This window comes from Taeniopygia guttata, chromosome 13 (genome assembly GCF_048771995.1).
Source record: "Taeniopygia guttata chromosome 13, bTaeGut7.mat, whole genome shotgun sequence".
In the NCBI taxonomy this organism is placed as follows: domain Eukaryota; kingdom Metazoa; phylum Chordata; class Aves; order Passeriformes; family Estrildidae; genus Taeniopygia; species Taeniopygia guttata.
This window is the reverse complement of record NC_133038.1, coordinates 15,054,291-15,082,158: the sequence shown is the minus strand read 5'-3', so window position 1 is coordinate 15,082,158 and position 27,868 is coordinate 15,054,291. Positions and strand designations below refer to the sequence as shown.

The window sequence follows — 27,868 nt, the reverse complement described above, 5'->3', positions numbered from 1 at the left end:
AGGCTGCTCTAATCTGTTATTGCTGGGTGCCCCACAGGGCTGTGCTATCCAAAGAGCAGAAATGCTCTTTTCCCCAGTTAGGTCTTGGCACACATTAGGTACAGTTGGGTTCTTCCCAGCCAAACAAAGCAAGCAAGTCAGGTCTCATCACTGCAGAGCCTTCTCTGCCCACTGAAATGCTCTTCACATCTCTTTTGTGTGGTCAGTGGAATCAAAGTGAACTGCTCTGGGCCAGGACCTTGTGTGGGATCAGAAGACTAAAAGTATTACAGAGCACCACCCCCACATCATGTTGGACCAGTTGTGCTCTCAAGAATCAGGCTGGATATTTGCAAATGCTGACAGATAAACAGTCTGGGCTTGGGGTGACAGCTCTGCAGGCAGGTCAGAGGCCTGGACCACCTCAGGCAAAAAGTGAAAGTCAAGGAGAGAATGAAAAACAAAACAAAGCAAAAGGAGAAAAGATCAGATAGTTTTAAAATTATTTGATGAATCCAAGTCACCAATTTTAAAAATCACATGTTCACCTTCCCCAACCTTATTGTTTCCTGCAGATTTTCTCAGGACAGAGAAAGATCATCCTGAAGTTTTGGCCACACTGCCAGCTCCCCTGTGCTTTCCCAGAGCACCATGCAAAGGTGTGACTATCACAGGGATGCTGTATGGCCTCTGTTTGCTCAGCTGCCCTGTGGCATCTGGAGCTGTTCCACCCCTCCCAGTGACGTTAGGTCAGCACCAGCTGCTCATTGCACAGCCACAAGGACGTCACCGTGCCAGGGATGTATGAGCAGCCCTTCAGGGAGGTGTTGCAATGTCCTTGGAAATGAAGAGCTAGGGATGAAAATCTCCACATCCTGTTCCAAATCCCCCGAACCAGCCAGGACTCGTTCTTTGGGTTTTGCATGCTGTTTATCTTGGGTGATGAGATCAGGTACCTTTTCAGGTTCAAGTGGCCCATCTGTGCCTCCTGCTCAATGCACTGTGACTGCATCAGACCCTTGAGGCCCATCAGAGTGTGGAAGCTGATCCTGCAGCAGCAAAGGCTCAGGGAAGGCAGCGACGCAGATCCTGCGGCCGCTGCCGTCGCTGAGCCCAGCAGTGGATGTGCCTGAGCTTTGGACTCCATCTGCAGCAAACATGCCTTGATTAGCTGCTCTGGAGAAGGCCTCTGTGTTTATTCTGGTTGCTTTCTCTTCTTCCCATCAGTGATTTGGTGGAGTCCAGCCTTTTGTGGCTCTCCAGAGCCTGATCATCTGGGACTGGTCAGGGGACAATGACAGAACTGTCTTCTTTTTCAGCCCTTCCCACAAAAAAGCAACATGCTTGAAACATTTTTTTTTTCCCATTTGCTTACTTCAGTGCATTGTGTCCTTCTGCTATGGCTTGTCTTTATCGTGTCATTTTGAAGCACCTGTTCATTCACATTTTTCTGTAGCATGGATTACTTTATGAGAGCTACTGAATTTGGCATATTTTAATTAAGATCTGGGGGTGCAAAGGAAATGTGCCTACCCTTGCAAGATTTAGAGCAACAGCTGGACAGAAAAAGTTTTGCTTCCAGCGGGAAGACAAAAGTAGCAAATAATAATTAACAATAATTATCGCCCTCCCCTGATACAGGGCAAAATGGCGAAGTTCCTCAATTTTCAGCAATAAGTGCCCAGGAAACATCATAAAAATGAGTCATTCAAACTATTTTGGTTTGTAGTTTTTGAGATACTTTATTTGACTGATCATCTTACTGCATTTTTGTTACCATGTAAATATCTCACTGCAATTCATCCTGAACCCAAGAGCAAATTTTGCAGATGTTTTCAAAATGGGGTTATTAAAAAAATAAAAGGTCTTAAGGTCAAAATTAAAAGAATGGGATATTTTCCAGCAATAACAGAAAACAGAATCTGGACAGAAAAATCCCTGAGCAATTTTATCAATGGCATTTGCAAGTAATTTTCAGAGGTAGCAATTAGACACAGAGAGATGGAGTTAAGCAAGGGCAGTTTTGGGACTTTCCACTCAGGCTAGAGAGGGGACAAGGTGCTGTCTGCAAGAGTTTGGTGCAGCCTTGTCCTTCTCCAGGACCATTTCTACAGACACACCCTTGTCCACTTCCCTTGGCCTCTGGGGAGGGACCCATTGTGCCTCTGTGAGAGCACCCTAAAGACCAAAGGTGATGTTTGCAGGGAAATCCACCAGCTGTGAAGTCCCTGCAAGAGTTTTCCAAAGGAGGGATTTGGTTTTGCTGGGCCATCCAGCCAGAACCTCTGGAGTCCAATGTGCAGGAAGAAGGATGCCGTGATCACAAAACAGCTCACAGCTCTCAGCTGCAGTGAGCCTTAACTTTCAGGTATATCCCTCACTGCAGAAGAGCTGCCCTCACCACAGGCAGCAGATTTTAATGCAGAAGGGATGATCTCTGCTGCTCTTCCTGTCCAGACTGGGAGAACCATGTGCCAAGCATGCTGGAAATTTCTTTCCTTGAAGCCACATATGAGGCCACAGTAATAAATAATAAATCATCTTCAGCAGCTTAGAAGTTGGAGACAGATTTTAAAAAAAGGAACTAAAAGCACTGCATGCTCTCAAAGGTCTTCTGGTCACTGCTTCTGCCTGCAGCCTTGCTTATGAGGAGCCAGAACCCAGGTATGCAGGGGTGGCACATTGTGTCTTGACAGCTTGTACACAAGCTTGAGAGGTGACAGAAGGTGCTCTTGTTTGGGGGGTATTTTTCCTGTCACTTCTCCCAGTGCTGAATCACTGAGAAAGTAAAGATGAAAATCCTGAGCTGTCCTAGACACAGAGAAGAGCTCTTCTCCCCACCCACGCTTGGCTGACTGGAGAGATCTGAAGATGGGCTATATGGTAGCTGTCATGGCATCAAAGCCTCTTTGACACCTTTTTATTTTGCTTTTTCACTTCTTACCAATTCCTTTCTCTGGGCTTTTATTTCCTTCCACCAATATTCCCATAATTTTCAGTCTTTCATGCAGACTCAGCCACACTGGAGTTCCAGCCTTGGCTGACCTCTTGCAGGTGTGCACCTGAGGTAATTTTAGCTCCTTTCTGACAAAACACCCCTTTTTGGGGTGGGTGGGACAATTGCTTTGTTCAGCAGCACCCTTGAGGCCCTTTGGTGTTCTCACAACATCCAGGAAATGTCAGATCCCAAACAGATGGAAAGCACGTTGCAAGCTAAACTGGATTCCCTTGAAGACCCTTGAAGATTCTTCCCTTGAAGAAATTCCTGACTCTATCAGAGATGATAAATAAACTTCAAAAAGGATTGGGAAGACACTTTCTCTTTTGGATTCCTTGCTAAAAGCCCAATGCAATTTCTGAGGGGTATCTCCAGTCCTGCTTCCCTGGGGCTGTCTTTGTGACACCCAGTTCCTCAGATTTGTGCTTTTTTATTGACAATGGGGCATTTCCTTCACTTCCCAGCTCCAGCTTCCTCTGCTTCATTGCAGGGAAGGTCAACAGGTCCCATGTCTGATGGTCACCCCTTGGGCTGAGCTTTCCTTGGGAGCTGGCTTGCTATGGCTGGTACATCTCCCTTTCCTGTGCCCCAAGATGAACATCCAAGAATGATAAAAAAGCACCAATTTTTCAAAGATATATGCCTGACTAGGGAGGTCAGTTTTCCGTTTCAGAAGTGACTTGGTTACTGAGAAACTGAAGTGTATGACTGGAGAGCTCAGTGCAGCCTCATGCAGAGCCATACCCTTAAGTTCTCCATGGGCAGTTTGGGGTGCACAAATAACCCAGCACTCCCACTTAGAGGTATGAGCACAGGTCTCAAAAACCCAGATGCTGACCCACATTTGGTCATGGGCAGTGAGGGTGCAGCAGGTTTTTTTGCACAGCTCAGGCCTACTCAAACTGCAGGGAAATCCAGCAAGAAAGCAAGTGCCAAAGCCAGGTCAGTGTATGTCCACGATGAAGTACAACTACTAAAAATCAAGGTTTTCTGCGTGGAGCCTGGACCTGGACCATCCCCCACCAGATGCAGAGGTTGGGAGCAGTTGCCTGACACTGTGCGGTGGCTGCTCCAACCTCCTGCTGTCCTTTGAAGTGGCCTAGCCAGGAGCTGAGCCATTGACATCAGATTTGGCCTCTGATTCATCTGTTTCTTATGTGTCTTTCAGTCCCTTCTTTGTTGACCACTTGCAGGTCAGTGTGGGACAGTGAGATCTTGTGGGTGGCATCAGATTGAGGAAGCTCTGAAGTGTACCAGGTGCAGCTCCACTCACAAAAAGCTGAAAAACAGGTGTCAAAATGCTATAAAGATAAAGCCCTCTTAAGCTCAGAGGAAAGAGAGGTCTGTTGAGAAGGGAGGGAGTTGTGGGACAGGGAGGTGAGAACTGGGACTTGAAGAAAACTAGGGGTCCTGTGCAGGAATATCCAAGGAATATCCAGAAGAAAAGATGTGAAGTGAGGGAGGGAGACAAGTGCCTGGGGGAGAAGTGTTTGACCACGCCAGGCTGGGCTCCCATCGCTTCCCAGGCTCACCTGCAGTGGGTGACAATGCAGAGGGTGCAGGTGCTGCTCACCCTGGGTGGTTCTGCAGCTCCTGCTGCACCCCTGCCCATGGCCCTGTGCTCCCCAAACCTGGCTCAGCTGAGGAGTGCTCTGGGGAGCTGCTCATGGGCTGGTGCCAGTGCCTGGTGGCTCTTGACTGCAGGGCACCTTCCCTGCCACCTGAGCATCCTGTGAATTTGTAGCTGGTGTGTCGCTATAGGACACGTGAAAGCACAACGTGAGCCACTGCTATTTGCAAGGTAAAGAAGCAAGTTTATTTTCTGATTCCAACTTTTATACTTTTCCAAAGGTGACAGTGGATTGGAGAGTGAATGTGCCACCTCTCCAAAGACATTGGACAAACTACTAGTACATCAAGTTTCTCCACCCCTATGAAGGAATGCAAAACAATATGTTGTTTATAGAAAATTGTGTGAGAAAGTTTTCTAACAGAATGTAAACTCAGAAGGCTTTAGAAAATCTTAAGAATCAGGGCGACACTGGTGCCCATGAGCTGGCACACCTTGGCCCATCAGGTGACCCAGGCCAGGCCAGAGCCTGAGAGAGCCTTGCATTTGGACAGCATGTGAGCCCCCTGCAGCTCAGCTTTCTTCTCTGTCCCTTCCTCTCTGTTAACACAGAGACTCTGCATGTGCTTTCTCTCTAACCACCCCGAGACTGCTTTTGGTGCCTCTTGCCAGTCTACAGAGCAGCTCCACGGAGTCTCTGAAAGTGTCATCCAGCCCATCTCAGTCTTCCTGCCAGCTGGTGCTTCTAGCAGGTGAGAAGGAAGGAGGCAGGCAGAGCAGGACAGAGCAGGACAGAGCAGGAGGGGTTTGGCTGCCTGCTTGAAGACCCTGGCCTAAACCAGAGCTGGAACACTGATGTTGCAGGTGCCTGGTTAAAGCAAAGAGTAAATACGCATGTAAAGCCTTTATTTTTTCCATTCATCACAATGCACTTTTTATTTCTGACCTTAGCCTCAAGAACTGTGCCAGACATGTTCTGTGATTTCTCCCCTTTTCCCCTCCAGATGTCCAAATGGATTCTTCGGACAGAGATGTTTGGAGAAACTGCCTTTGCGATTGTACATGCCAGATCCTAAGCAAAGTATGTTTGAAGACAAAAAATGCACCACACTACTTAAAACCTCCCGGGCACAGCGGTGGATGTAGAGTGCTCTAGTCAGGGACGGCTCTTGGTGTCAGCTTGGGTAGGGCTTAGGGCTGCAGGTAAGGGTGAAGGCTGAAGGCAGACAGATAGGAGCTGTGGAAGGGATCAGAAGGGGCCTCAGTTCAGCCTGTTTGGGTGTCATTTTGCTATCTTGTTTCTCTCTTTCTGGTTTTCTCTCTTCCGGTAGGTGTCCGATCGAATTCACAGGAGACCGGTGTCAGCATTTCGCAATGGTCAGCTTCTCCAGTATGTCTCTTTCTACTTCTCTCTCTCCTTGTTGTTGTAGCTCTGTGTCATGTCCTTAAAGCAGGTTCTTCTGTTCTCCAAGAGCCCTCTTCCTGTCTTGTGCACTCCCAGCTCTGCTTGGTACTAAGAGGAGCTGTGACCGTGTCCAAGAGGAGAACTGGGGCTTGTTATCTCCCCATTTGTTGGAATGGGCTCTGCTTTTATTTCTGATTGAACTGAATGCTGCTTGCTCTTTTCAGGCAAAATGCAGAGGAGTTCATGTGGTGGATGTGCTGTGTGAGATGAGCCTGTGCTGTGTGTAGAGCTGGGCCTGCCAGCATTGCTGTCCTGACATGGACTGTGCTCTGCAGGGAAGGATTTGGGCATTTCCCCTGTGCTGTGCAGAGCAGATTTGGGCATTTCCCCTGTGCTGTGCAGAGCAGATTTGGGCATTTTCCCTGTGATGTGCAGGGCAGAATTTGGACATTTCCCCTGTGATGTTCAGGACAGGATTTGGGCATTTCCCCTGTTCTGTGCAGAGCAGATTTGGGCATTTCCCCTGTGCCATGTAGAGCAGATTTGAGCATTTTCCCTGTGATGTTCGGGGCAGAATTTGGGCATTTCCCCTGTGCTGTGCAGGGCAGAATTTGGACATTTCCCCTGTGCCATACAGAGCAGATTTGGGCACTTTCCCTGTGATGTTCAGGGCAGGATTTGGGCATCTTCCCACCACTCCTGCGAGGGGCGTGTGAGTCTCCTTGAGCCAAAGGAGAAAATCACAGCCAGGGTGTGACTGTAATGAAATCACTTTACAGTCTGTGGCACAGAGGTCACCCTGGTGGCTGCCACTGCCTCTGGGCTTCCCAGCCTCACTGCCATGCAGGATAAACCTGCCAAGTGGCATCAGACTATGTCCCTCCTGGACACAGAGGTGCTTCTGTCTCTCCTAGGTGGTTGGACAGTCTTGCATATGGGATTGAGCCTAAGCACAGTGACTGATCCTTTAATGCTTTCAGTGGGTATAAATACCCCAAAGCCTTTGCACTTAGTGCTTTCCAGTTTCTAGTTTCCAGTTCCTACAGGCCTCACTTATAACCAGCTCATGGTGGTCAAGGTGGATGATTTTTCTGGGTCCGTATTCAATCAGTGTCCCAGCATCAGTGGGATCCTGGTCTGGGTAAGGACTGATCTGAAAGGAGGTGCAGCTACAGTGCAGAAAACCTGTGACCTTCCCTGTGACCTTCCCTGTGACCCTTCTGTGACAGTCCTTGAAACCCATCCTGCCTCCACTCTGGCTGACTGGACCCACCACAAATGGTGGGTTTAAAGAGAAGCTTTTTAAAAAGAGCCAAAAAGAGGCTTTAATTAGTGGTAACCAGAGGAGAAATGCCTCTTCAGGATGGCTCCTTGATTGCCAGAACGCCTCTCCCACTGCTCTGTGAGGAATCCTGCCGTCCTCATCCTGAACTGGAATTGCAGGAGCCTCATTAGCACGTGCTAATAGCTGGCAAGTGCTGGAATTAGACTCCCTTGCATGGAGCATACAGACAAGATGCAAATGGACTTTGTGGGGCCCTTGGGACAGCTCAGTGTTTTTACATTGCCTTTTGTTCCAAATTGGCTTCCGAAGTTGAAACCTCCATTGATTTATTCTCCCAGACTCCAATATCCAAGCAAGCTCTTTTTAAAATGACAACCCAAAGTGCTCTATTTTGATCTTTCACCTGATGCTAAAGGGTTTCCTTCCCTCTTGGAAGCCCTGGGTGTCAGGGCCCTGGCTGCAGCCAGCAGTGGGATGCTCACCCCATGGAGCTGATTTGTAGCATGTTTCATGAGGTGTTGTCCAATGGGCTTAAACATTATTGGTGCCCTGCTGCAAAACCAAAACAGGGGTGAAAATGAGTTTTATGTCAAGAAAACACCTTTTGAGAGCATTAATGGCAGGACTAAACAGCATGCGGGTTTTTTTCCCAGCTTGCAGAATCCAGCTTTTTATGGGACTGAGATTTGTTTTAATTTTATTCATGTGTTAGAGGAACAATGTCAGCTTTAAAACTGACACACGTACATTTCCTTAACTCAAGTTTGCTTTAACCACAGCATAGTAAGGTAAAAACAGCTTAACAATCCAGGCTACCTGTCTGAACTTGGATAAAATTCATATAAGAAGATGATTCATACATGTTTATAGCTGTTTTCACTTTCAGGTCACAGTTGGGTAATACAGATAGCAGCAGCTCTGATGAAAAACTTGCACTGAACTTTCTGTTTTTCTGAGTAGGAAAAGCATTTCACTCAAGTGTGGACCCTGCAAATGCTTACCTTCTACTTTGATCAATAATTAGGGCACAGGAGATGTTGCTGATTTTCCATAATTCACTCAATGCTTCATCCCATATGGGTTCTGACAGGTCAAAAGCTGAAACAGATTAAATGAGGTTCAGGCATTTCCACTGGAAATAAAATAGCTCTGTCCTGATTCATGTTTTGAGAACACTGCCAGCATTTGACAGATACTTAAATAAGGACACCTATATTGGTGTTGTTTTAAATGTATTTGGGGTATTTCAGGTTTTCAGGCCTAGATTGGATCCTCCTGATTCTTTAATATGAATATTAAATATGACAATGACTTTTATTAAGTATATCCCAGGGCTGAGTGAGAGTCTCTGCGGAGTGAGCTAAATTGAAGGTGCTGTTCTGAAAAGATATGGCAGATATTTTGCTGAATTTGGGCCACAGATGGAGATGGTGAAGCATCCCAGCATCATGCCAGATGTTGGGTGTCCTCCTTTTGGGAGCAGCTTCCTACCTCTCTGGTTTAAACCCTTATTCACATTTTGCTCAGGTAAAACTCCCCTGAACTCCAGGAGTTCAGGCTGTCTTTGTCTCTTTGACAGGTAGCTCTGGAGGTTTATTTTTCTCTGACTGCCCAAAACACCTGCTAGACTACATTATGATGAAAATGAGGTGTATTTAGATAGGTTTTCGCTCATGAGATGTTTCTTTATGTTGCTGTTCCAACCACATGAGCAAGTGTCTACTGCCAGCCCTTCTGGATATATACACCATTGCTTGAAAATTAAGAGAAAATGTTAAAGATGGGGTTTTGATTTTTTTTTTTTCCCATGTCAGGCTCACACTGTTGCTATTTTCTACCAGATTGGTGCACAGAAATTGGATTAGTGGGGTAGCTCAGAGAACCCCCAGTCTGTCCTGACTCTGTCCACACATAAGGCTGATGGATCAAGTTTAGGAGATCATTTTGTTTAGGCTTTAAGTAACCTGTGAGAAGAAAACCTTATAGAGGGACATTAAAACAACATTTAAATCAGTTGAAATTTAAACTGCAGGGAATTAATGGCAGTGAACAGAGGGGACACTGATTGCCTACAATTGCTGTATGAAACTGAGGAATGCCCTGGCAGATGAGAACAGAGAGAGTTATTTCCATGGCTGATGAGTCACTAAATCCTCTTGCTGAAACGTTTTTCACATCAAGGTCCCCCTGACTCTGTGTCTCCATGGACAGACTGGTGGGAGCAGCTGTCAGGTGGCTCCTGGGGCACAGGTACCTGCAGAGCCACAGACCACAGGGTCTCTGTTCCTGCTTTGCTGGGAATGGAACACCTCAGACTCTTGCTCCACAGCCAGAATGAATCCACAGCAATGGCATCCATGGACCATTCAGCTTCTGCAGCCAGATTTTCCTCTCTGCTGGTGCATCTGGCTGAAGAGTGCAGCCATATCCAAAAGGGTCAGGAATTCTCTTGGAGAGCTTCTGCTGAGTGCTGGAGGCTCACCCAGTGTGAGGTGCCTCCTGGGTCCAGCTCCAGGGGCAAGGCTGTGGCTTGCAGCTCTCCCCAGGAGACAGAACCATGTCCAAAATCATCTTTCCTTCTAAGAAACCCTTTTTTCAAATTTGTGCTGGCACCTGTGTGTCACAGCTGCCCGTTCTACATCAGATCAAGATCTACCTCTGTTTTCTCTCTTCTACAAGCAACTTTTCAGGTCTTCGTTAAATCCTCCTGGAGTTTTACTAATAACTTGCCAGGCTTTGGGCTGGCTGGTTGTAAAGGTTTTGTAAAATATGTTGGCAGCTTTATCAGTCCTGGTGCAGCTGAGATCCTGAAAGTTAAACGTGGTCAGCAGGAACATTTGCGTTTCCTAAGTCTGCAAATTTGGATTCTTTCCACTTGTGATTTATGGAACAATTTAGAAAATTGGGATAAAGTTATATATTTATTCTTCCCTCTTGCCTGTGTAAACTGAAACTTCATCTCAACTTTGCTGTTTATTCATCTCTACAAATAATCATCACCAATCTGGAGGACAAATGTCATACCATTCATCTTGGTTAGTGAAACATTTTCATTTTCTACTTCGTGATCCAATTAAAATTGCAGGCTTTAGCCTGCCTGTAAACACCCTTGAACAGAGCTGACATTCATATGCAATGTCATCTAGCATATTCTCTATTTTTACCCCGTATTTAATTCTTGGTTTCTTTACAAATTGAATTCTAATTCTCAGTTGGAGCCTTCCTATTGGTCTGCTTGGAAACACCTAAGAGCAGGATTTTCAGGCATCCCTTGGGAGAGCAGCTTTGTCTTCAGCCTGGTCCCACAGCAGCACCTGAGCTGGCTCCAGTGCTGCTGGGCAAGCCACTGTGGAGCAGTGTGGCCTTACGGGGTGAGAGGCTTCTTGTTTTTCTGGGGGATGGTCCCCTTCCCCCAGAACTCACCAGGCTGTGGCAGGGGTGTGTTGGTCACCACCCTGACAGGTAGGAATGACCCTTCTGGTGGCCTCTGGAACCTGGCTCCTCATGCTGAGGTGAAGTGTCCTCGTGAGCAGAAGGATGAATGTACCACTTCAAGCTCTTCTGGGAAGGTCTAGATCTGAATTTTAGCTTCTCTGTTCACCTCAGTTATTCAGCAGTGGCTTCCTACCTGCTGTGACTGCAATACAAGAATGATAAATGAAATATTATTTCTTTATTTTACCTAAATTTCTGCTTCCTCCTCCACCTCTCACTTATCTGACCCCAAACCAATATTTAGCAGCATTTTAAATTCCACAGACATTCTGCAGCTTCCATTCAGTCACCACTGAATTACAGGGTGATGGCTGTGCTTTGGTGTGGCTGGGTAATTGCAGGGTGTCTGTGGTTTAGCATGGCAGGGTGATCCCTCTCCCCAGGACACAGCACAGGTTACCCTTGGGATCTCCTAAAGTTAATTGCATGCTCATCCCTGTCACTGCTGAGGCAGGACGGGAATGAAGAGACTCTGATTCAGAAGGCTGTGAGAGTAAAACTCTGGTTTATTCAAAATACACCTCTCTTTTATACAGAGCTTCGTGATGAACAACTCCATTGGTCCTGAAGTGAAAACAATCCACTGCATTGGTGCAGAGTGCTTGATGCACAGTGATAGAACTTAACTATAAACAATGTGAATAACAAGACAGATAAAGAATTATTTACATTTTTTTCCAACTCTTTCCCGGGCTTCTGCCTGGCTAGAAACTCCCGTTTCTCTCTTTGACTGAATCTGAGACTCACACATCCCCAGCACACTTTGAATACTCTGTTGCTGTGTGTTTGGACTCTTGATGCCAACCAAATTTGTTTTATTGCTGCAGTACTGGAGAAGGTGAATGGCTCTGGAGTTTGTGGAACATTTACAGACTTCCTATTCCTGGAGATCCCACGTGTCACCCTGCTCTTAACACAGGCACAGTGTCCTCTGTCCCCATCGTGACCCCCTGCTCACACTGCTCCCTGTACACCCTGGGAAAAGCCTGAAACAGAGTCCTGCAAGTGCTACTCTCGTCAACACAATTGATTAGCCACAAAATTATCGTCAATTTATTATCTTGCTAGTCCTCAGATGTCAATTCTCCACTTAGTTTCCTGCCTTGGAGCATGCTCTGTGTCCCAGAGAGCATATTTTGAGGGGATAATGTGCAGTAACTAAACATCTTATTGACGTTCTTGGGCAATCTGAAGACCAAGTGAGCACAGGCACAGTTTTCACAGCTGTTTGCTAAGGCTTTTATCCTTTTTAATCATCCTATAAATCTACAGTGCAGTGAGAGTCATGTTGCTTGAGGTGTTACTCCTACAGGAATACTTTACATTAAATGTTTTTGTCTGCTCATCTTTTAAAATAACTACAATACATCATAGTCACAGAGTCACTGCAGATGAAGTAAATGCACAACTTTGTCTTTTGTCTGATGCTGAGAAAAAGCATTTTCAGAAAGATTCAGGAGGCACATTTGGAATGAGATTTTCCAAAAAAACCCTCACGTCTCCAGCTCAGGGAGCTTGGGGAGTGCCACAGCAGTTCAGGGTGCTCAGCTTACCCTGACCAGGGAGGATGTGTGCAGTGCAGGAGGATGATGATGAAGGTTATGAGGAAAATGCTGTGCTCACTTCCTCAGCCTACAGCTGCCATCTCAGGGCTGTCTCACTCCAGTTTATTTGTGTGGTAGCCCCTGGATAAATCACTTCCAGTGGACCTTGTCCTGTTGAAGCTGGAGGGGACAACAAGAAATATGGAGAGATTTAGAGGGCTTGGAGTGGCAGAACAAGGGGGAATGGCTTCAAACTGAGAGAGAGCAGGCTTAGATTGGACATTATCAAGGAATTCTTCCCTGTAATGGTAATGAGACGCTGGCCCAGGTCTCCCAGCTGTCTGTCTCTGCTCCCTGAGCCTGGGGAGCCAGAAGAAACAGCAGCTCTGACATGAGAGGGGCAGTGGGAAAGGCTCGAGCTCCTCAGGTCCTGCCCACCACCTCTGTTCTCACAGGCATTTCTGAGTTTGCAAAAAATCATGGAAATATTTTTAATTGCATCCATTTGTAGATGCAGATGTTGCAGAAAATCCTGGAACAGGGAGGAATGTGTGTATGCAGATGGACCAGCAGCTTAGATGGATGGATGAAACTTGAGGTATCTTTACATGCATTTGTCAGCGTCAGGGGAAACAGGTGTGTGCAATGGTGGGAGGACTTAGGAATAGGTCAGGGCTGGATATGATAAGCAGGTGGTTTAGGATGAATATATTCTGTCCAGTTCTCTGCTGCCCACCACATTATGTCCATGTCACTGCCACGAAATGTACAAAAGTGTACAAAATGACTCTGAAATGCTCTGTAGAGTTTGCCGTTCCTTTTAAACAAATGTGAGATGTGAAGCAGAGAGCAGCCGGGTTTTGTGGCCTTTAAACTATACAAAATCTTAAAGAATCCAAATTTCCACCTACAAAAGCCCCCCACACACATCAGCACTGGTTTGAAGAGAAGAACCTGCTTTAGCACACGTGTTTACATGTTCTGTAACAATTAGTGCTAATTCCCCCCTGCCTAAATTTTGAACAGCACTGCAAAAGAAAGACAGTGTTTCTGTGCAGCAAAAAGCAGTTCCTATGGAAAATATAGTAAATAAATCTGGACATCTCCAAGCTGCAAATAATCTTGTGTGTATGGTGATTGGGAGCAGCAGAGCTCACTTTTATGTATGGTGGTAAGTATGGAGAACTTTCATGTTTATGTAAGAAAAGCTCTCTTTAGGTGATGTCTGTACCAGGAAAAACACTAAAACTCAGGATAGCTGTTTTGCACTGTTGATTCATTGGATAGACTCCTGTGCTTAGCACTGTCTCTGCAAGATGAACTGCAATCTTACTTGTGCTGAATATGAATCTGAAAGCACATGCTCCAATTTGGGCTTTTTGCAGCACACTAAAACAATGCAGAGCCTCGTCAGGAGTGCAGTTTGGAAGGCCACAGGCTTGAGGGGAGCTTTCTGTGCCATTTGCACTTTGAGATCCATTGCCTTGCCCGGGCACCTCATCCCTCGCAGCATCCGTGGTTGGCAGGGCAGGGCTGGCAGGGCTGGCAGGGCAGGGGCTTGGAGGGCTGGTGCTGCCAGGGCTGCTGTGCCCCTGGGCTGGGCTGAGGCTGTGGGCAGCAGCACGGGGCCCCAGCAGGAGCCCTCCCAGCCCTGTGCCCAGCGCTCCTCTCTGGAGCACAGCCCCCGGGCACAGCGGGGCGTGGGAGAGCAGCCGGGGCAGATTTGCCCTGTGGAAAGGGAATGAATGGTTTTTACCAGGCTCATGCAGTCTCTATGTGTTTTGACCTGTCAGGAGTTGTTTCAGAACAAGTGTACCTTTCCTATTTTTTTTTTCCCCCTGCCTAAACAGTGAATTCCATATCAGGTACTAACAAACATGGCTCATCTCGAAAGAATTCATAATTAACTGAAAGAATTCATAATTAACTTCCACTGCAATTTGTTTGGGTCTTTCTTTGCATAACATGTGAGTTGTGGTGGGGGTTTGAAATGCTCTGAAGTGTACAGTGTCTCTGTGTGAGTGCTGCTGAGCCTACCAAAAGCTAACCTGCTGTAACTGCAGTGTGTGTGTTTGTATTTTAGAGTTCTCTGACAGACCTGTTTTTCTTTTTCTCTTTCTCTTCCTTGTCTTCTTTCTGCATTGGCAGAGCATCTTGGATTTGAATTAAAGGGTATGGAACAACCATTCATTTATTAATCAGAAGCCATTAAGAGCTTCCAACATTATATTTATGGCTTTAATGGGATGATTAAAAAATCAGCTGTTCTGTTCTCTTCCCTGGCACCAAGATGGATGTTTGGATTGGAAAAAAAAAACCCAAAAAACACCAAACAAAACAACAACCAAAACCAAAACAAAGCAAATCACAAATTCTAAATGCAAACCTATGAAAATGCAGGTGTATTTTTAGCAGCACTTTTTTCTTTGTTCCAAGCAGCAGCGTGGTGTGTGTGGCATGACTGGGATGTTACAATTGCCACTCATCTCCATTCAACATGCTTTTGTGTATTTAACTGAAAACCTGGGGTCTTGTGTCCATCCAAAAGGTTGCCAGCAGGCACTGCTTGGGAACAGGCAGGCATTCCAGGAACTGGAAGACAAGTTCTAGAAATATCAGAGCTGTTGCAGAAATTGCCATCCCAGACAAACTAACCTCCACCAGATCCTGCAAGGGTCAGGATGAGCTTGGCCATTCCCCCTCCCAGACTTTAGCAGCTTTGTTTTTCTTCTTGAGCAGGATGAAACTGTGCCAAGAAAGATGGCATGAGACAAGTTAGTCTAGAAAACTATCCCAGGGAAGCCAGTAGTTGCCCATGAGAGTGGAGGGTATAATGCTGAGCACCCCAGTGGCAAGCTTGGGAAAACACTGCAGTAAGTTAAATGCTTTTAAAAATATCCCCTTTGGGCATTTACCTGCTCCTGCCCAGTTCCTCATAATCATATTATTTTCTTTCCATTCTCCTCAGTCTGGTTTTAGATATATATGAAGTTATCCCTTGAGTAAGCAGCTGGGAAATCAAATACATGAAGCAAGTTTTCCCTGGAGTGTGCAAGCCAGGAGCAGGGAGGGCTGGTCAGGAGGGAGCAGAGGGGTTGGGCAGCCTGGGATAGTGGAAGGTGGCCCTGCCTATGGCAGGGGGGCTGGAACAAGATGAGCTTTAAGGTCCCTTCCAACCCAAACCATTCAAGGATTCTGTCATGATTCCATGATTGATCACTAAAAGCATTGGCCTGGCAATGTCAACCAGAGCAGATCTTCACTTGAAGATGCTTTGATTCCCTTTGCTAGAGGTGCGAGGACCTTTAGGATTCACCAGTCTTTCACTTGTGAATCCTAAATTGCCTTCTGAGGTCCCTGAGGTGGAGGGACATTCCCTAACTGAGGCTGAAGAAATCTCCTCTAGTTTTTGCAGGCGTGATCCCCCAGGACTGGTGTGCATCCCCCTGGAGCAGAAAATGTGTGAATTTTGTAGTCAGGGTGCTTCAGAGAAAGCGGTGCTGCTAATGCTAATACACTTGGACAAACCTTAAAATTGAGGATTTTTGACATCCCTTTTTTGTTGACCTTTTGTCCTGTTCCTCATCCATCCTCAATGTCATCACAGAAGCACACACATCCTGTTCCCAGTCTGCAGCCGTCTCTCCTCTGTCATTCGTCTGTCACTGTCATGCCTTGCTGGGCACCATGGCTGGCCTGTGGCTCTGTCGGCATTGTGTGGCACCACATGGTTTGTTCTTGGTGTTTGCTGCTGTAAAAGTGACCGTGCTGCTGCTGAAGATGTGTTTGTAGAGCACAGAGACACAAATGGACCTGCTCTGGGATCTTACCTGCTCAAGTACAAAGTTGCAGCGTGCACGCTTTCATTTCCTCTCTGGTGGTGTTGAGATGGTTTTGCCCCAAGTGATTAGTGGAAATGGTCCTTCAGTTTGTCATGTCTCAGGGTTTCTGATTAAAGCTGCAGGATTTTCTTTCAATTTTGCCTGTGTGCTATTTGAAAAGTGCCTAAAAATTGGAGGATTAAGTTCTGCAATTGAGCTATTCAAAAAATTAAAAACATACAAAGCTCATCTGAGGTGTTGCTTGGGCCACTCTCCCCTTCTGTTGAAGAGGGAAAATTTTCTCAGTAGCAGTGTCTCTGGTCACACAAAGTGAAATCCTGTTACTGAGCATCAGCTTTAATGAGATGTTGGGAGCCAAGCTCGATTACTATCAGCAGATCATTCACTTTTTAGTTTGCAGCAGTGATGCACAGCCTCACCCTTCATTGCTTTGTGTAGCAGAGCTGTCAGCTCGAGACAGAGAGGCCAAATCTGCATTTCTGATGAACTGAAACATTCCCCTGCAATTCAGGTGAAGGTTCAGGACAGTCAGGCATGCCAGAGTCAGGGTCCCATACTGGCATGACCACCAGAACAAAGGCTGGGGTTTGAGCCCTGGCCAAAGAATTTTGTCCTGTTATAGATTAAAAACCACAGCCAAATAAATAAACAACCCCCCCCCAAACAAACAACAAGAAAAAAAAGCAAACAAAACCCTCACCCATAGTTTTAATGTCTTTGTTCTTTATTCCTCCTCCATGATTCAAAGGGAATTATTTCTGCTTAGGGAAAAAAGTCTTTGTAGCAAAAATCATTGCTATTGAAGGTTTTTTGCTGAAAACTGACTTTCCTCCCAGCCTTTTTTTTTTTTTTTTTTTTTTGTTAAAGTAGTTTTTACTGACTAGTAGCAAAATTCTTGCCCAGTGCCATCCACATAACCAGGATATGAGCCTAGCTAGTTTTCCTAATTTGTATGAAATCTCTGAAACTCCTGTCTGAAGGAGAGAGCTGTACAGCTGTAATCCAGGTCCCAAAGATGTGCAAGAGCAAGAAAACGTGTCTGCCATGGTTGGTGATGCCTGGAATAAGGCACCTGTACCAAAGAAACATGTCATTGAAGGAGGAGTTCACCTCAGAGTGGGCTCTTCCCCCACTGCAGCTCCAGCTGGCTCCTTGTAGGGGAAAAAAAAAAAAAAAAAAACTGCAAGAAAGCTTTGTTTTATATTTTGCATCTTCATGCCAGGATTGTCTTTCTTGCCAGTCCTTGTTTACCAGACCTTTCTCCATTCCCATTTTGAGAGTTAGAAGGAGATAACCATTTTTTCCAAGCACCAATTTTTTTTCTCCAAAAATGCTTTTTTCAACCTAGAATGGCAAGCTGAAATTGTTCTAAATATCCAGGGTTGTTTTTTGGGTTTTTTTTTGGTTTTTTTTTTCTAAAATCTAGTCCCAGGGGTTTCTGGGACCAGACCTGTTTCTCTTCTGGTTTTGTATTTGAGTGTTTGGTGGCACAGGGGTTATCACACAGTCTGTTCAAGGTATTTTGAGTGGTGTGGGGAAGCACACTGAGCACATCAGCCATGGCATGACTTTTATTGCTAATCTAGATGGGAAAAAATCATTCAATGAGTATTAAACAAGGCACTGTTAAAGAAGGCCCAAACCCCAAAAACTTTAAGACATAGTGTGAGGGCATGAGGACTTTGCTCATATCTGCTGAGCTGAAACCCTCATGGCAGCTCTGCGCTGAATCCTTCTCTCAGTCGTCCAGCTGGAGACCCCAAACTGCCCCTGCTGCTCTCGGCAGAAGTTGCTGGATGTCACATCTGGTGTAGCCATGGAGGAAGAGGTGTCTTTGCCGTGGCATTGCTGCCTAGGTGCAGTGCAAACGAGATCCAAACATTTCCTGGGAGCTTTGGTGGATGGGAATCAATCACCTCACTTCCAGCCTGGTCTGGGTTTTGGTGCAAGTGACTGGCTTTTCTGGTTGGAAAGGTAGCCCGTGATACTTGGTGGTATTTGAGAGAGGCAGCAGCAAGCTGCTTACATGTTGTTTGTGCCTCTGAGCTACCTGGTGCAATGGTATGAATTGCCTCCTAGGTTTCATTTAAAACCCATAACTGGTTCCTGTATTTTAATCACTCCACTCCCTTTTCTTTGCCTGACACACTGTCACTTTTCCATCCTCATGCTGCTTTTTGACTGTTCCAGGATGTCCCTTTCAGCACCTACATGCTTTGGGGCCTGTTCTGGTCCTCCCACACCACCCTGCCCCAGGGCATGTGGCTGCTGCGGGGCAGAAGCATCCTGAGCTGGGCAGAGCAGAGCCTGGGGTCAGGGACCACAGGGCTGTGTGCTCCTGGGAGTGGGGCATGCCCCAGGGCTCCTGTGCTAGCTGATCAGAGCACCAGAAAGGGGGGATCTGCTGGAAGGGAGAGGAGAGTCGTGGGGCTTGGTGAGATTAGTCACTGTGGGAAAGGAAGGGAAGGTGAGAAGTGTGAGTGCAGAAGGGGTGAGCTACCGAGTGAGAGAGGGCAAAGGCACAGGGAGACAAAAAGAGTCTTTTGAGGGGTGAGGAATGTTGGGCCAGCTGGGCTCAGGTCTGGGGCAGCCATTGGGTAGGCAGTGGATTGGCAGGAGGTCTGCCTGAGCCCTGTCCTCTGTCTCACCCCCATGCAGAGCTGGTTCCTGTGCAGCCAGAGCAGCCCAGGTGCTGGAGCCCATTGGTAACTGGTTCATTTCTCTCCATTTGCAGAAGCAGAGGAGCTCTACCAGAAGAGGGTTTTAACCATCACGGGAATCTGTGTTGCCTTGCTTGTGGTGGGCATCGTCTGTGTGGTAGCTTACTGTAAAACCAAGTGAGTATGGGGGGCTCACAGGCAAGAACTGGCTACAGGTTAGTGAGTGGCAGTGTTCATGTTCCACACATCCATGCTTTTCACCCAAATGCTAATCTTAGGAGATTATGTGCTGTGGCACTCCCAGGAAGGTCTCATGCAGGAGGCCAGTGAAGCTGTCTACCAGACTGTGTCTGAATAGGATGTTTTCCTGGCACCATTTGCTTGTCCCCTGGAACATCATTTTGCCCAGCCAGGTGATGCTGTGTTACAGGGAAAAGCTGGCCCCCAAGCCAGCAGCTCAGCTTCTGCCAGCAGAGGCACACTGGGCGGTTGTGCAGGAGCTGTGGGCTCGGTTTTGACATTGCAGGGACTTCCAGAGCAATCCTAATGGAACAGGAGAATTGGGAACCTCTTTTATGGTCAGCCTGGACAGCACTTTTCTACCTACTCAGCCTGCGCCTCAGTTCAGAGTGCCCCTGTAGCTCAGTGGGTCTTGTGGAGCAGATGTCTCACCCTGGGCATGGGTAGGCTTTGTCCACTTTGTCCTTCAGGCAGGACACGTCAAGTGCTTTGTCACCAAGGCTGAGTCAGGATTCGCTTCCCTTTTCCTTCTCCCCACTTTTCTCCTCTACTGCCAGGTGGCTCTGCTACATTGTGCTGGGCCTTGCCTTGGAAAGAGGACCCTGGACCCAACTTCCCAAATTGTCCATGAGAAGAAAAGTTGAGCATTTGTTTGGAAAAGCAGTAGGAGGTGTTAAGTGTTGAATGCCTTGTTTCGTGTTGTTTGCAACTTACTGCAAATACCCTTGGAATATTCACATGTTGAAAACTTGCCTTCTCTTTCATCTCTGGGGGCACAGATCCCCATGAGAGAAGTGTTCCTAATAGATTTTTTCTGTTCTAAAGGAAACAAAGAAAACAAATGCATAACCACTTGCGGCAGAACATGTGTCCTGCTCATCAAAACCGGAGCCTTGCCAACGGGCCAAGCCATCCACGTTTGGATCCTGAGGAAATCCAAATGGCTGATGTAAGACCTTTGCCTCCATCTCCCTGCATGCTCCTGAGGGGCTGTTTTCCATCAGGAATTTGACGTGGATGTGTATCCTTACACACCTGTTTGCTTGTGTTTGAGGAGCAAAGCGCAAACAAACTCGAGCAAAAAGAAAGACTCTGCATAGAAACATTTCCAAAACCAACATCTGAATGGAAATGTGATTTTGCTTTGAAGTACAGGATGAGATTCAGTCATTTGGGATAGGCTTGTTTTGATTAATCAAGCGTGACCCTGATTTCCACTAGGAGAGATGTTCCCAATGTTTCCTGTTTATTATGCTATCCTGTCAAGTCCCACTTTGTGGGATGACAAATGGGATCAGCACGGCAGTGACCGGAGTCACTGTGGTGAAACATGTCATGGTGATGTGGTCAGCTGTCCATCAGCCTACCTGCCCATGCCAGGGCTTCTGTCCTGGTGGGATACCACTGTCACACCAATGAGAACAATCTAAGTTTCTCTAGGACAGGACCCAGAGGCCAGTTCAGCCACTCTCATGTCTTCAATCGTACGAGATTCCCCTCAGCCCTGGTTAACTCAAGAACCATCAATGGGCTTAAGTGCCTTGCTGGACCAAGGCTTTGAAAGGGGTCAGAAAAAGGGAAGGAGGAGGCAGAACTGAAAAAAAAGTAGTTAGAAATCAGTCCAATGAATCAGCTGCAACCTCTGTTGGGTCAGCCTTAGGATATTAAAATTTAGCTATGTTGGATCCCAACCATGAAGGAAGGGGAAAGGGAATTCTAAGAACAATAGCCTCTGGCCCCATAGTATTAACTCTCTCAGAGAGTTTAGTGCCCCTGTGAGAAGCAGGGCTGGTTGTTAGATGAAGGAATATCTCAGCATAAATATTTGGATCACATCTGGAGTTTCTGTAGGACTCACATCTCTGACAGATTTCATGTTGTTCTCTTTTTGCTGGCACTCGGTCGGGTGTAACCAGCTGTGGGCAGAGATGTGTCTCTGCTCAGTAGCTACACATGGTACCACTGTCCTCTGGGGAATCTCTTGGGTCTCCAAACCCTTCTGCAATCCCTGTGCCACAGCCCTTTCCCAGTGCCCAAAGTGAAGGGGCAGAGAAAAGCCTCCACCCTCCTTGTCCCTTCCTGTGAGTTGCAGAGCTTCCTGTGGGTTCACTCAGTCCTCACCTGATTTCACCAGAAATAATCAGGCCAGCTAAATTTTTCTTTGGCAGCATTCACAGACTAGTGACTGATCTGTGTGATTCTTCTTATTTTGCAGTATATTTCTAAGAATGTTTCTGCCACTGAGCACGTGATCCGAAGGGAAACAGAGACAACCTTTTCGGGAAGTCACTCCTGCTCCCCATCCCATCACTGCTCCACAGCCACTCCAACGTCCAGCCAGAGGTGATGTATACCATTTTCTCTGGATCTTTACCTGCTATGTGCCATAGGATGCTGTGAGATTCTAAGATTTTCCTTTCACCTCCTTTTCTGTTTTCACTTGACAATTGGGACTGTAGTGGCATACAAGCCATGTCTACACTGCAGGACTCTGCAAGCACAGCTGGTTAGTGAGAGGTATGGAAAAGTGTGTTCCTTGGCCTGCAGGGAGATGCCAGCAGGATTCTGTAGCACTGACATAGCTGGAAAACAGGAGGAAATGAACCTGTGCTTCCATGCTTTGCACAGACCCAAACAGGAGGATGTGTGTAGGAAAGGTTTTGCAGGTTGTGTTTGCAGCCACACTGGACATCTGAAATACTTCCTTAAGCACACACAGGTTATGTGTTTCATATTTAGAATGTATTTGCCTTGTGGGGGACAAAGTACACAACATATCACCAAATGTTTTGATTGCTTCCTCAGAGTCAAGCTCTGACTTGGAAGTCACAGGTTTTGATCAGAAAGAAAACGCTTCCTGTGCAATTTATCAGCCTCCACCTCAGGTGGTGGCTCCTCTTTCACTGAAAGTCATTCTGAAGCTTTTTGGAAAACTTGGTCTAGCAGGAAAGTACTAATAATGCTTTGTGACATCAGAATGAGACATATTTTTTATTTTCATTTCAAAATAACCACTGGGGGAAGAGTACCACAGCTTGGAACCTGAATCTTCTCAAGGTTTCTCAGAACGTTTAAATGTCAGGTGGACCCCTCTATTTTTATGATGTCCAGAAAAGTCTTTCAAATGCTCTAAAGCATTGTGCTGTTTTGAGTTTGGATGTTCCAGTTGCTCTTAGACAGCTCTTGTGCTACTTCCAGTAGGTGACAGGGGTTTTCCTTGGAGATCACTTGCCTTTGATATGTGGCTGGCTCATATCCTTCATTAGCCTGATGGGGTTGTCTCCATTCACCCGGGAATGCAGGAATTCATTCAGCAGAAGCTCACAGATGGCTCCAGGCAGGTTTCCTTAGGGTCCAGGCATTCCTCAGGGTTGAGCAAGTGCTCTCAGTTACAATGGGCAAGATCAACTTCAGATGTTGAACTTGGATTTTCAGGTGAATTCCTCCCCAGATTCCTTGGCTATACCTCCAGCAAGTAGAGAGGGAGCCAGGAATTACTTGATCAGCTGGGAATGATTCTTTTTTCCAGGGAAATCCACTCTTCATGAGCTGGATGATATATTCTCCAGGGTTTTTGCATTCGTACTCTTCAGCCCAGCCCTGGCAAGGTGTGTGCAAGCTTGAGCCAGGTTCACAGAGGCTCCTGTGCCTGCAGAGCTGCACCTTGCTGGCCTTCCATGCTCACTTCAAAGGCCTGGGCCATCCCTGGGCACCTTCTGAAGACACAAAGGTGTGTCTGGAGGGCAGCATTAGCTCATGACAGCTGTAGGGAGGAACCTACCTTGGGTAGCCTCTGGTCCTGGCTACCTGCCACCTCATTTTCCTGAGTCAAGTGCAGTGAGCAGGTGCTTCTTGAAGTCATGCCAGAGGCAGACTACTGGCATAATCAGGCTCCCTTTTACTCCATCAGCGCCTCTAATGAGGACGCTGTTTGAAGTTATAAATGAGCATGTGCCTGGAGCCATCAATAATTAACAAGTTCTTGGGAAATCTTAATGAGGGCTGCTCTCCTCTGTAAACCCCCACCCAAAATCCTCCACCCACACAGCTCCATCTGGTGCGGTTTGGGAGTTCAGAGGGGTTGCTCTCGTGGATCACATATTTCTGCAGTGGTGGGGGTCAGTATGGTGGCCGTGGCACTGGTGGGACCCCAGTGTGCAGGTGGCCCTGTGCATCCCACTGGGTCCTTCTGGGATGTTCTCTTTGCACCAAGACTGGGGCTGGTGGGGCTGCAGCTGCTCAGCACATCATGGTCTTTGTCTAGCACCTTGGAAGTGTTTTCCTGCCAAAATCTTGGGTAGACTTTGCTCTGCTAATTTCTGAGTGGCTTCTCCTGGCTCCTCTCTGGTAGCAATTCCAAAGGGGCTGTCACTTGGCAGTGCAGGTGGCACATTTGAAGGAACTTGGCTGACTTGCCTTGGCAAAGCCAATCTGTTATTCCACACCCAGAACACTTTGCAAGCACAAAGCAGAATTGCCCTGGCCTCCCTCCAGAGGCTGTCCCATCCTGCTCCCAGGCATTTATTCCGTGGTGGGATAAATACCTGCTATTGCACTGGTTTACTTCCTTTGTCCTCTATTGACATCTCCAAGAAGGAGCAAAGAAAGGCAAATCAAAGGTAGGGTTGGGAATCTGGGCTTCTCTGGCCAGATGTATCCTAATGAGAGAGAGAGAAGGGGGACAGCAGTGCAGAGGAGCAGAGCTGAGCACAAGCAGTGCCTGTGTCTTTGGAGAAGAGCTGGGTGGGGGTTCCTTGCTCACTGTCCACATGGGCTTTGCTCCACAGACATGAAAGCCACACCTGGAGCTTGGAGCGAACAGAGAGCCTGACTTCAGATTCCCAGTCTGGGATAATGCTGTCCTCGGTGGGAACCAGTAAATGCAACAGCCCTGCGTGCGTGGAGGCGCGGGCGCGCCGCGGGGCCACCTTCTGCATCGAGGACCAGCGGAGGCCCACGACGCAGTACCGCGACTCGGTGGATTCCCTGCGGGACTCGCCCCACAGCGAGAGGTCAGAGCCCGCTGCTTGGTGCCAGCACAGCACAGCAGAGGCAAGCCATGCCTCTGTGCCAAATCCAGAAATGTTTGCCTTTGCCAGCTCTAGAGCGGCAGTGCCATGGTAGAATTGGGAAACTCCAGCCCTGGTCCATACCAGAGGAAGCCCAATTCCCCCAGGAGGCCACTCAGGTCGGGGCAGCAGCCAGCTCTGCACCCTGGTGGCAATGTAGGTTTGGAGCACAGGGATGATAGCTGTGGAATATGCCTGGCTGCAGTCAGCAATTGATAGAAAAAAACTGGCTGGGAGAACACCCTGGGCAGCTTGGTGGGCTGCCAAGCAGGGTCTAGCCCTCAGGTGCTTGGGGAAAATGTGTCTGTTCTCAGTGCAGTCCTGGATGTCCAGGTGAGAGGGTGCTGCACGTGGGCACAGTCCTGGGACAGGACTCGGTAAGACCCAGCCTTCAAGGAGCACAACTGCAGAGCTGAGACACCAGCAGTAGCAGTAGCAGTTCTCCTCTTCCCAGTCTGGTTCCTCATGGACCAGAAGCACCTCTTCACCTTTGTTCGAGCCCTTTGCAGGTAGCCATGAGTGACTCTTGGTGGCCACGTGGCCCCTCTTGGGCAGTTACCCTTCAAGGCAGTGGAACTTGTCCATGGGGCAGAGGAGAAAGGCAACATCTCCTCTCATTCCTGTCTCTGGTCCATTCAGGCAGACTGACCCAGCTCCTATGGATCTCATGCATCACAAAACACATGAGTAAAAAGACCCTGGATGAGTGAGAGAGCCTGGGCAGGTGGAATTGGACAGAGATACCACTGGGAATATCACAAAGAAATAAGATCTGCTCCTTAGAAGGAGATGGTGCTGAAGAAAGCGTTGTTTGGAGAGGAGCTAGACCAGACCTGAGTGACCACACTGATGTTTTCACTAGAGTAGATGAAAGTGGTAGATGGCTTTTTGAGACACGAGGTTTTTGCTAAGTCAGAGAAAGCAATGCCCAGGGTTTCCCCATCTGTGGCCTGGGCAGGGAGAGGGAATTCCAGGGACCTTCCTCAGAGACAAGCCTGGCAGCTCCAGAGGGAACAGAAAGCAGCTGTCAGGCAGATGAGAGACAGTGAAGCCATGACTCATCCTGCTGGGAGATGCTGCAGGGTTTGCAGCAATGCGGAGTGGGAATTCTGCACCGAGTCCCCTGGGAGAAGTAGTTTGGAGATGCTCAGCACATGCTGCCCATTGAAGCCAGCAGCTCACCCTCCCTTGGCACAGCAGTACAAGGTTCCTCCAGCTGATTCCCCAGGAGAACCTCCAGGAGCAGGTTCACTGGAGGCCTCATGGGTCCCTGGGCCAGTTGTTCAGCAAAGCACGGGCTCAGCTGGTGATTTTGGGGTTGTTCAGTGTCCAAACAGAGGTGTTGCTTTTCCAGGTACGTGTCGGCCCTAACCACACCAGCACGCCTGTCGCCTGTTGACTTCCACTACTCGATGGCCACGCAGGTGCCCACCTTCGAGATCACCTCCCCGAACTCGGCGCACGCCGTGTCCCTGCCGCCGGCGGCCCCCATCAGCTTCCGCGTGGAGGAGCAGCAGCCCCTCCTGCGGCGGTACCAGCTCCCCTTCCAGGACACGCAGAGGTACGACAGCTACTACCAAAGGAAGACCTACCTAAACGACAGCATGGGGAGCCTGCCCTCCAGCCCCTTCCGCATCACAGAGGACGACGAGTACGAGACGACGCAGGAGTACATCACAGCGCTAGAGCAGCCAAAGAAAACAGCCAGCAGCAACAGGCGGTGGAAAAAATCCAAACTGAACGGGCACATCCCTCACAGAGCCAGAGCCGTCCGGGACTCCTTCTCCTTGAGCAGCGCCTCTTACAGCGAGTCTGACGAGGAGCTGGTGGCCGAGAGCACCCCGTTCCTAAGCACTCAGAACAATGAGGCGGCGCACACAGAGTCGCCGCCGCTGCACCGGCCGGGCGACAGCCGGACTCACTACTCGTGCCGCGGGCACGTGGCGCACGGCGACGGCGGCCGCGGCAGCCTGGCGCACGTGGCGCCCAAAGCGGACCCCAACCCTCTCTAGGCGCCTCCCGCGCTCCTGCATGGGTGACCCGCATGGAGGAGGCCGAGAGGAGGGGGGCCGAGGCGAGACAAAACCACACAAACCGCAAAACGAGACAAAACAAAAATAAATATTTTTATTTTATATAAAAGAGGGAAAAACAAAAAATATAACAAATAAAAATGTTTTATTTTCATTTTAGCAAAGTTGTCTTATAATAGCTAACGACAATGACTTTTTTATAGGGAATCTCTATTTATATGTAATGTCTTGATTTACAGCTTCCGAGAAAAAAAAGTAAAAAAAAAAAAAAAAAAAGAAGAAGAAAAGAAAACAAACAATAAAGTTAAAAAAAAAGTGGGCCAATTTTTGACTACTTAAAAATAGAAAACAAAACTATCGTGGTGCCTTTTGCTGTATGCTAGTGCTGGGATTCATGCCGAGGATTCTGTTTCAGTAGCATTTTTAAGGTCATAGATTTTTGTTTGGGAGACAACCTGTCACAAGGGCGCTCTTCTGTTGGAAGAAAACAGCCTTGCCACTTTGCCCCGTACCCTGCTATTAATGATCTTATTCTTTAAAGTATTGTTTAAACACACATTAAGGACATGAGTGGGAGCATTTCCATTATCATGTCTAACGAGGATCTGTCTTGCCCTGTAAACTACTTGTATTTTTGCTTAAATCAGGAGAAAAAGAAACCCAACAGCACTGTGCTGAAATGCAGAAATAACTTTTCTTTTGCCACACAGGAAGGAAGAGAAAATGAAATTGCGCAGCAGCAGCAGCCCTTACAATATAGCTCTCAACCTTTGGCCATCTCACCGGTGGGTCTGGAGTGGGGTTGGCACAGGTTTGTAGTGAGGCCAGGCAGACACCCCTGTGCCCATGGTGGATCACACCCGTCACGTACCCTTGAATCCAGGTCGCTGAGCCAGCCCCGTTCAGCCGCGGTGCCCGAGGCCTCGTGGCCGCCCCAGCGCCGTGCTGGCCGCGGCGTCCCCTCGGCTGAGCGGTGCAGCCGCCGTGCGGCGTTGGCCATGGCCGGAGCTGTGGTGTCCTGCGTGACACCCTTGGCCGGGGTGCCGGGGGACACCCACAGGGTGGTCCCATGGCGCAGAGGCCGCGTGTCACCCTGGACACGGAGCCAGGCGGTCGCCAGCCATGCTGGCCCAGGGGTTGGAAGGACCGCGAGCGCTTCGGGCTCTGCTCATGGCCGCTGCCTTGGCCGGGCAGGGCCCTGCGCGGGGCGGCCCAGCGAGCGGATTCTCCCGTACGGCCGTGCCACGTGTTGTAAAGACAGTTGTTACCGTCACGTCCCGCCATCGATGACGGACGTCGCGTCCCCAAACTCGGAGCAGCTCTGGCCATCGGCTCTGTGGCGCAAAGAGACAGTCCTGCGTGTCCAGGCGGCAGAGCATCCCCCGTGGAAGTGCCCCCCTCTCCTCAGTTCTCTGCAGCAAACCTGTTTACATTGTAGCCTGACTTTTTTCTTTTTATATTTTTACTTCTGCATGTCCTTTGCATTTCAGATACTGTAGATTGGATGCATGGTGAAGCTGTGACTGAGAAGATAATACAACAATTGACAGTGTATTATTTCATTTAACTTTTAGCAATAAAGTAACTAAACCCTCTATTCCTCACCCATGATGGGGTCAGATAGAAAACTCTGCTAATTTGTCATAAGATGATTGTCAAAGTTTGCTCTGGATTGTCTGAATGTCAGAACTCTTGACTGTTTAACACTTGAACATTTTTTATATTATAAATAAAATAAGAAATAACAA

The 27,868-nt window shown here is 47.9% G+C and overlaps 1 protein-coding gene across 1 annotated transcript in view; it reads left to right on the top strand.

Moving 5' to 3' along the window:
• The window catches only part of NRG2 (neuregulin 2), a 155,997-nt gene extending 128,129 nt beyond the window's left edge, over positions 1-27,868 (top strand). Inside the window, exons 6-12 of the mRNA XM_030284208.4 lie at positions 5,879-5,937; positions 14,425-14,448; positions 18,853-18,955; positions 19,844-19,967; positions 21,234-21,361; positions 23,806-24,030; positions 25,442-27,868. Coding sequence (XP_030140068.2) covers positions 5,879-5,937; positions 14,425-14,448; positions 18,853-18,955; positions 19,844-19,967; positions 21,234-21,361; positions 23,806-24,030; positions 25,442-26,099 — 1,321 coding nt within the window. The 3' untranslated portion in view covers positions 26,100-27,868. The remainder of the gene's footprint in view (positions 1-5,878; positions 5,938-14,424; positions 14,449-18,852; positions 18,956-19,843; positions 19,968-21,233; positions 21,362-23,805; positions 24,031-25,441) is intronic.